Source organism: Hippichthys cyanospilos, chromosome 17 (assembly GCF_059441005.1).
Source record: "Hippichthys cyanospilos isolate Australia breed blue-spotted pipefish chromosome 17, RoL_Hcya_1.0, whole genome shotgun sequence".
Taxonomy (NCBI): Eukaryota; Metazoa; Chordata; class Actinopteri; order Syngnathiformes; family Syngnathidae; genus Hippichthys; species Hippichthys cyanospilos.
The window spans coordinates 12,550,748-12,560,280 of NC_142385.1; the positions used below are offsets into that span (position 1 = coordinate 12,550,748).

A 9,533-nucleotide genomic window follows, 5' to 3' on the forward strand; every position below is an offset into this window, starting at 1 on the left:
CAAACAACAAAAAGGCCAATGAATACTAGTAGGATAGAATGACACAAAGAACACTTGGCAATTGAAGCCACCTGAGAGCAGGTAATTTTTGTTGGGTGTTGGAAAGTTGAAGAGTTCTTTGTAAAGCAGGCTGCAGTTTCACCCTCCACTTTTGTCAAATCTGGTCCATAAAGCAATCCAACTGAGGTCTAATTGTACACTGTTGAAGGACATTGCAGAGGTCTATAAAAGCACTAGCGCCGAATGAAATCCAGCGGCGCGGGCCAGCTGGCAGCTGCTCCTACATAATAACGTGAACCTTAACTGTACGCCGAGAAGGACTAAAGATTAAGCTGTTATGAGCACATGGGAAATTCCGAAAGAAAGACAGAACGTCTGCGAGAGATTGAACGCAGCAGCGGGGACTAGAAGGGTTTGTTTCAGTGACGTGATTTTGTCATAGGCTGTTACATAATTCCAACATCTGAAAATCATTTATTTCCTACCAAACCCCCTAACCTCCTGCCCTACTTGCGAAGGTACTCCGCTTGCAGTTTTTCCTCTTCCACTGGTTTCCAATTCAGTCCCGCTAAGACAAACTGAGAGTGGAGGAAAAAGGGCTCGAGCCAATTAGCGCCAAGGTGAGAACTAAAAAGTACAGACGACAATTAGACACCATTTAAAAGAGTGTCGCATCTGTTTTGAAATTGACGAGGTTCTCGGTCTAGCCAAACAAAGTCTCCTTTAGACACTACATGTGTGTGTTCTTTGTCTTATTTTCCTTCAAGTTATTAGGAGCCGTATTAGACCTTTCCTTCCTATTTCTATTCCTGCTCTTGACATCTAATAAAAAACAACAACTGCACACTGACTTATTTCATGGAACCCAATGACCAGATCATAATTAGACACAGACCTTTAACACGAGCACACATTTCTATTTTTTGTGTTAAAGGTGAGCGGTAAAGTTATAGCGGAACCTCGAAGGTCAAACACGAGACATTACTGAAAACTGGTTGACCCTCTGATTTTTTTCCCTAATACTTTTCTCGCCTGACTTAACCAATGGCAGCGACCCATAAGTACGGCAAAATAGCAAAACTTATTTCAATTTGAACGACCGTAGACATGTGACCATAATGGTCCCTGCGTACTTATATTCATACCCGCATTATTAACAAATTTAAAGGCTTACCTCGGAATGTTTAGCCTGCATTGTTTTTTGTTTTGTGCCGTAGTCAACACCGGATTTTCCTCAGCATACGCTTCGGTGAGTGAGTCACTCAAAAAAAAAAAAAAAAAAAAAAAGCAACAGGAGTGCGGTCAAGTGAACTCTGTTCAACGTGCTAATGCTAAGTGTGGCGTGCTTGCGGTTTGCAGGTGAGTCACAGGATAATGGCTGTTCTATTATTTAGAAACACTAGGATGATTTGAGCTGAAGACAAGACACAAAGTAGAGGATATGTAGTTGCTCCACCATGAGTGTGTGATTGTTTGTGTATGTGTGTCACCTGATAATTCAAACTGATAAAACAGAGTCAACAGAAACTGCTGCTTTATTTATTAAACCAAAACTATGTTTGTTGGGTTTATTATTTCGATTAAAATCATAACTGTGCAGAATGACTGAAAAAAAAAAATCTAAATTTAAATTTTATCACCCAGCCCTAATTCCAATTGATTTGCTCTTCATTTGAAAAGAAAATTGTGCTCTTCATCACAGTATCCTAAAGCGTAGTATTGGATTTGCTGACGAGTACATGTGGTGCGGGAATTGTGGAAACATAACTTTTTAAATACTTGCCTGGACAAGTGATTCATTGCGCAAATTATCCAGTAGGTGTACTATAGCTAATAATAACTTTTGTTGCGCAATATACGCAAGTGAATTCTGACAGTTTAAGCTAAGAAAAAGTTATTAATACACATTTAATACACATTCTATATGTTTTCATGCTTGCCAGCTGCCTGATTTAACACTTTGTAAAAGTGCCAGCTTTAAGGCGTATGTTTAAAGGCGTACATTTGTTTTTTTTTTTCCTCGGCGGCGTGAGTGGGCTTGCGTCTGTGGGCGTTCGCCATCGCTTCTGTTGCTAGGAGCAGACCTACGGTGCGCCGCGGATACAAGCTGCAGGCAACAGATCTCATTTTGTCTCGCTTCTCATTATCGAACAGGATTGTCTTTTGTATCGCAAATCAAAGTGCGCTGAAGTATGTGTACTGTATGTGTGCAAGGGCTTGTTGAAATACGACACTGTCAGGACAGGAAGGCAAGCGAAGCCTGTAGGTGCATGTTCCAAATGGGACATGAGCTATGAGGCAGCCTAGGTTCATGGCGCGAGTCGGTTGGGGATGCTGTTGCATAAATATGCGTATTTATCACGCAAAAAAGTGAAAGAATTTTCCATTATATAGATTACTACCTCATCTTGGCAGTCAAGTACACAACAGCTGGAAAAGTTTGCTGCGGAAATGGTTGCGTTCAAAACCTTCAGTAAATCTTTTTAGCATGGTTTCTATTAATGCAATTTGTGACGTATTTTTGCCACGCTAAATCATTTTTTCGTCAAGATATTACGAGTATTTTCCAAACTCGTTCTTCCCTCTCCAGTCTGACCGAGTGCTGTGTGGGTCGCCGCTCTTGGCAGCCTCCCCGTTTGTTACATAACAAGCTTTCCCTCAAACGCTGACTGCTCTCGTCCACAATCTCGCCGAAGAATCTTAACGCGCTTCAGACTCGGGCATGTTGGTGTTTGCAAATTTAATGCGCGAGGACGAAAACCACTTAGGGTTCCTATCGGCCTCAACCCGGCCCCTCGTTACGTAACATCAGCGGACCTATCTATTGTCATTATGCAAAAAGGGTGGGGAGAAGGGATGCGATCTGTATCTTGTCTTTGTTTACATGCCAGGATGATGTCGGCCTCGGAGCAAACACTGATGGAATTTCAACATCAAATCCTTCCTGCGTCTTGCCAGTGAGGGATGAATTGAGAGCCTCTGCACACATTGCTATTAACTCATTCCCTGCTAGCCCGGTTAAAATGGATTTCTGGCAGCCATCAATGGTAGCGAATGAGTTAAACTGAAATGTTTGCCCTTTTTCAAGGCAGTGGCGGCATACGGGATAATGAAATTAAAATATCAGATTAGAGCATGGCCTGTATTGTAAAATGGAACAATGTGTTCTGAGGGAATTTCTTTGAGTAATTCCAATTCTCAATTTCTACACCAATTGGCCAAGAGCAGTGGTTCTCAAATGAGTTTGCAATTGTTCAGTCTTCTTGATTATTAAATACATATTTTAAGACAGTATTATGTAGCAGATCAGTTTTTATTTAGGGCTGCAACTAAGGATTATTTTAATAATGGATTGATCTTTTGATCGACCGATGAATCGGATAAAAAGAACAGGACATTATTTCAAATTGACAGTACAGAATATGCAAAACAAATTAAAATTCAGTTCCTGGTTTGGTTTGTGAGACCATGAAAATGAGTAAAAATATTGCTAAATGTTTGTCAAGGTTTTCTTTGCATTCAACAAACAGACATAACATAAACTGTATAACACCGCTCAGGCTGAAAGTTCTGAGGGCAATCGTTGCAGCTCATTTTATTTAAAGATTTCTTTTGAGAATTAAAAAAAAACCCAGCACAATGTCATTCATTACTCTAACATGTATGCATGCAGGTAAACACACCTACCACACCCACGCTCCAAGCTGATTCAAATGTGTTTTTTTGCTGAGCGATTTTCCTGCCATCGTTCAAAAGACAAATAACTAATCATTGACATTACCTGACAGGATAGTCATATCCCTCTGGACCATGCCGAAAGGAAGTGTCACCCTCCGGGAGAGATTAGTGCTTCATACTTCCGAGGGCAGAGTAAACAATGTGAAGAAGGGTGAAAAAAAAAAAAAAAAAAAAAGTGCACAGCTGCAACAGCAGCGCAGCAGGAAGGTCACATAAAACGCAGCAGTCAGTAAACTCCACAGGTTGCACCTCGCATTCCCCTTGTGTGGACTGTCTACAAGTGAGTGCATGCCCCGGCAAAGAGGGCGTGTATAGTTTGGAGTGGATGACAAGCTCCACCAATCAGTTTCCATTTCAGGACTTTCAACTTTATTTTTTTTTTTACATTCCTTACGTCGCATTGTCATATAAAAGTGAAAATCAATCAATCTGCTTGTCACTTTAGATGGAACTAAATCAACCATAGAAGGAGTCATGTTCTTCACTAGCGCATTATTTTCTTTTTCCCTTGCTTTCCTTCTGTTTCCTTACTACAGTTATGCAATAGTGACATTTCAGACACCACGCCCCTCTTCTCCTCCTGCACGTCCTTCTTATAGCTTTGCTATGCAGTGTGCGGGCCCACACGCTCAAAAGCTTCTTAAACTTGCTAAATAACAATCACAAATTATAATGTTCTTGTTTGCACACATGCTGGTCCTCTTCCTGTCATGTACGTCTATTTGCAATGAATCTTGCATTTAATACTCATGAAGGATTCTAGTGTTATTGCATAACTTGGTGTGCGATATAAAGCTTTGATAAGCTTTATGGGGGCATTCCGCTTTGTCTCCCAGCCAACACTACAGTATTCATGCGCAAACGCCGCCTTAAAGCATCTTCGAGCGGGATTACTTGCAGCGCTGCTTGCTGCAACACGTCTGCTTTGCGCTGCGAGGGTGAAGTCATAAATAGACCAATGAGAACAGAGCGTGTTGAGCATTGGGAGCGGTACCCGGGGGCTATCTGTGTATTATTCTCGAATGTGCCCTTGGGATAGTTCTTTGATATATTGCGGTATTTTTATTTTTTTATTAAATGTCCCAATGTATTGTATTCACAGATGAAAGATTTCCTAGATTCCAGTAGTGATGAGTAATTGTGCTTCCTGATGGAACTCCCAGAATGTGGTAAATCATTTACTGGTCTTGCTTAATCCTACATGCCGGGAACAATGGCAGACTCATGGACAGGTACAGTAAGTGTAGTCGAATCTGGATCAATTCAGAAAGATAATGGACAGTGGCAGTATTCCACCACTGGTGCAAGCACCAAAGTCAATATAGGATTTCGTATACCGGCACACGATCCACAATGTTTGTGCTCGGTTGACCTAAGCGGAAAATAACGTTGTGCAATGTTAAAGTAACTTTTAATATCCTAACATGTCAACGATGATATCGTGGCATCTTAATAATGCAACTTCACTGTTAATGTTGGCTCCCTACGGAACACTACAGCAAGGTCAATGACAACGAACGCCGTGAAAAATTCAACCAAAGGGGAGCTGAATTATCTGCCCACACATTTTCACCTGACCAAATCTGGCCGTCTTTGCAAAAAGTTTGGACACACCCCGAATTGTGACGTGAAACGGAACAATAGCCAAGTTTGCAACGGTACAGTTACCATTAGGTGTCAAAATTAAACATTTATTAGATTTACGTTACACTCACGAAAAAGCTCTGACCTCTCACCTTATTGTGGTAGGTTATCTTCTTCAAAAAGCCTATTGCACTTAATCCACTGTAACAGGTTAGTCCTGAAGAAACAAGCCAATTAGGTACAGCAGCGTCCTCGCTGACTTCATTCCGATGATCTCAGCCATGCACTCCACACAAAGTTTCTCCTCCGTCTTTAAACAACCTCTGCGCTGAGGTAAACTGTCTACTGATGAATGAACAAGATGTACAAACACACTGACATTTACCTTTTGCTTTTGGCGCCAGTCATGTTTTCCAAACCTTCGATTTTACCACCTGGACATTTTAAGGACGTGTTATCCGTAACATTCAATACATTTGAAAGAGAGCCAGTGAACTCAAGCCAAAAATAACAACTCTCGTAGACTCCTCTTGAGTAAACATGACTTTAGAGGTGATTCTACTGTACAGCATCCAAAGTCAAAACACAATCTGTCCCGTAACCTTGGTTGACTTCCAAGTTGTTCAAATGTAAATACGATTCTCCTCGAACTGCACAAACACATGTAGGGTCACCATTTTTACTCACGCTACGGAAAATGTTTAATGTAAAATTTTCGCATTGTTGGCTGTCACACCGGTGTAAATAGAAGTTAACCACAAAAGTCTCACAGGGTTTATTGATCGGGAGACGGAAACCATGCTGAATCATTGCTGGGATACCGCGTTGTTTTTGTGGTTGGAAAGCCTCGCGTCGATAACTCACCGTTCTTGCGTTCCTGCAGCCGCAGCTCCTTTGGAGCAGGCTGCAAGGATAGCTCCTGGAGCTCGCTGGTCACTGCCTCGCTTTGGGGGCTGTGGGTCGAGACCCCCGCCCCAGCGACCTCCATACTGTTGGCTTGTGGCTGCTGCATCGGCAGAATGGCAGAGACCTGCGACAAAATACACTTTGTTTGAATTACATCACACTTACACGTTATTCATGACTCTTTAAATGGGAATTGAATTAAGTCAGCAAATTTCTTTACAAAAAACATGTTCTGTGCACCCCCACTGTTTCTTACTGCAACTGCAGCAATTACATCACAGTTTCTCATGATACAATCACAGAATACCTGTTCTCTGAGTTTGATCATGTGACATTCTCAAGCTGAACCATAATTGGTTGTTAGCAGAGCATTGAGCAACTACGATGTCATTTTCAGTTGACTGTGTCAAAATGGAAGTCCCGCTAGGTTAATTAAACACAAGCGAACTTTGCAACTGAAGTGATATTTCACAAATACAATATATAATACAATAGCTGGAAAGTGAAGCGGGGGATAGAACAGATGTCCAATGACCTGTTCTCCCACATAGATGTGTGACAAAATCCAGAAATGTTGCAAAGACCAGCTTTGGGCTCATGTCAAAAATTGAATGTCAGATTAGTCTCTAAACGAGTCATGAAGTCTTGTTACCCTCGAGATGATTGCCTACGACGTGAAGCCTCTTAATCAAATCTTTTCATTTTGCTAAAACAAATACAGACAGGCTGAGTGACTGCGTGGCACGCGTCCAATTTGTGGCGATAAAATGGAGACCCGCTGGGTTGCTGTGTGTTGATCATTCCCTTGCCCTTTGTGCAAGTATGGGATCTCTAACATTGGGGTCTTTGTAGGGAATCCTAAACAGTGCGCCTGAAAACAAACATGCAGCTCTGCCAGCTCACAATCAAATGCCAGCGCAAACATATTTGAATGGTAACCACACAAACCTGCTCTAGCTACAGTGACAGTATTGCAAAGATGGAATGTAAACGTTCAAAATGATTTTGTGGAAGAGAAAAAAAATATGGGAAAAATACCAAGGCGTGCATATGCAGCAGTTGATTGTATTTGGTCATGCACACACACACGCTAACATAACAGATGTCTGAAGATTGATGAGCAGACGTGAACAAAGACAAGTGCAGCAACATATTTTCAATTTCAGGAATCAAGATATGGGGTAAAGTTCCCGCTTGGTGAGTCACAAGCGGGAAACACACTTACCAGATTCACTTAGTCTTAAAAGGCTGTGCTCCCATTTCAGCAGGTCGCAGCTGAAGAATTAGACCAAAAAAAAAATAAATCATTACTTAAGCATATCCAAATTTGCATCACAAAATAGCATGCAAATTAGTAAGTGTCAGGACGCTGTTGAGAAAATCTACTTGCCAGACAGAGCCAGCAACCGGAAATAAATTCAATTCACCAATGAATCAATTCAGCTTTGGAAAAATGCACACCATTCTGAAATAATATGTGGCAAAATGGCCACCTTCTATACTATATTTCAGGTAAAATTAATACCTATAAAACGCATTTTCACTTGTCAACTGAAAAGTTGTGCCCATGTCAGGTGACAACCAATCATAGCTCATCTGTTGCTCAGGTGACATTCAGCTGAGCTGTGATTGGTCCTTACATGAGCCTCCAGCCACATGTTGTCATTTACTGTTGCCAGCATGTGGCAAAAAGCGCTTTGAACGAGAATTAATAACCTTTTATTGTTGAAAATGGCTAATTATTCAAAATATCCATTCAAATAATGTTCACACTTTCTTCAATCAGCACAAAAAAAAACTACTCTCCAAAATTTGGAATTTGCTTCTCAACTGAATTCATATGCCAAACCATTCTTTAAAAAAATAAAAAAGTGGATGTTTGTGCTTAGCTGTAAACATTTAACTGTGGCGTATTTAAGGCTGCAGCAATGCATATCAGTGTATAGTTTGTTCTATCAATGTTTTATACCACAGATGTGGAACTCAAGTCCTCGAGGACCGGTATCTTGCATATTTTCCAACTTTCTCTCAACACTCCTAATTCAAATGATAAGGATCATTTACAAGCTCCTGTAGAGCTTGTTAACAAGTTAATCATTTGAATCAGGTGTGTTGGGGGAGCAAACAGAAAACGGAACAGAAAACATGCGTCATACTGGCCCTCTAGGACTGGATTTAGACACCTATGGACTTTATACAATTGTTACAGGGAATTCTAAGCAACGAAAGCAGCATCAACTCACTTTGCAGAAATTTGCTATTCATCATCGGGCTTGGCCCCTATGTCCGCGAATAACGGGGTTAAACTGGAACTGAAATACTCTACACAAATGCAACCTTGTAATACTACAAATATGACAATTTTCAATTGCTTAGGAGGTAGTACACGTTCACAATCGTAAACAGTGGACTTTTCAAAAAACATTACACCAACCAACCATTTTAGCGGCGCTAAAAAGTTCCCAAAGTAGTGCGTATAAAGGTTTTGACAACGAACAACCAATAAAAGAGTCCACGTTGCAGGAGGCCTGCACATAGTTGTCATGGGCGAGCAGCAAACCTGCAGCTGTCACTAACCAAAACACACACACAAGCTATGCTATTGTTAGCTTGTCCGGGTGGGAGTTACCACCAACTAACCAAAGACAAACACACACAAGTATCACAACAAATCATACGTCACATCAACAACCACGCACGTGTAGAAAAAAAAAACGTCTATTGATGAAAGCAATAAGGCGTCCACGCTGGTTTTGCTAATCCAGCCCAAGTTAGCAAAGCACTACTAGCATGCCGCTACACACCTCACATTGCCACTAATTCCAAGCTAACTCCAGGCTAACCGTTAACGTCTCTCGCGCGGTGGTTATATATGAATGGAGTACTAGTTATCGGCGGGTCTTCGGTGTATTTAATTACTCTTACTCATCGTGCTCGCCAGTGTTTTTGTCTGCGAAGATAGAGCTCAGACAGACACCCCCGGCCGCTGCCACTTCCTGATGACAAAGGAAACTTTACCCGGAAAAGCCTCCTCTACGTGATGGGACGCCTTAAAACGTCTCTCCCGACGAATCGCAACCGCTTTCCTCCACGATTATTACATATTATTGTCATGAACGCGTATTTTAAACGATGCGCTGTTAGTTGTGTATCATTTTACTAAATCTGTTAGTGTGGGCAATGAGATCTAAACGCGTGTTGGTGACAGCAGACGTTTGCGTTCAAGGTATTTGCTGCCATCTTGTGGATAATAAATTTACTGCGAGTCTCAATGAGCGCTACAGGTTGGTAAATAACGGTCCAGT

The 9,533-nt window shown here is 41.4% G+C and overlaps 1 protein-coding gene across 6 annotated transcripts in view; it reads right to left on the minus strand.

The window, feature by feature from the left end:
• mrtfab (myocardin related transcription factor Ab) overlaps positions 1 to 9,324 on the minus strand; it is a 29,676-nt gene extending 20,352 nt beyond the window's left edge. Inside the window, exons 1-3 of one of the 6 annotated variants that reach the window (XM_088439645.1) lie at positions 9,247 to 9,324; positions 7,454 to 7,503; positions 6,187 to 6,352 (exon numbers count right to left, since the gene is read on the minus strand). In XM_088439645.1, coding sequence (XP_088295771.1) covers positions 6,187 to 6,334 — 148 coding nt within the window. In that variant the 5' untranslated portion in view covers positions 6,335 to 6,352; positions 7,454 to 7,503; positions 9,247 to 9,324. Of the gene's footprint in view, positions 1 to 3,781; positions 4,119 to 6,186; positions 6,353 to 7,453; positions 7,504 to 9,032; positions 9,115 to 9,153 lie in introns of those variants that run through there. The other 5 variants (XM_088439648.1, XM_088439644.1, XM_088439649.1 and 2 more) reach the window with 5 other exon arrangements.
• Positions 9,325 to 9,533: the final 209 nt, after the last annotated feature.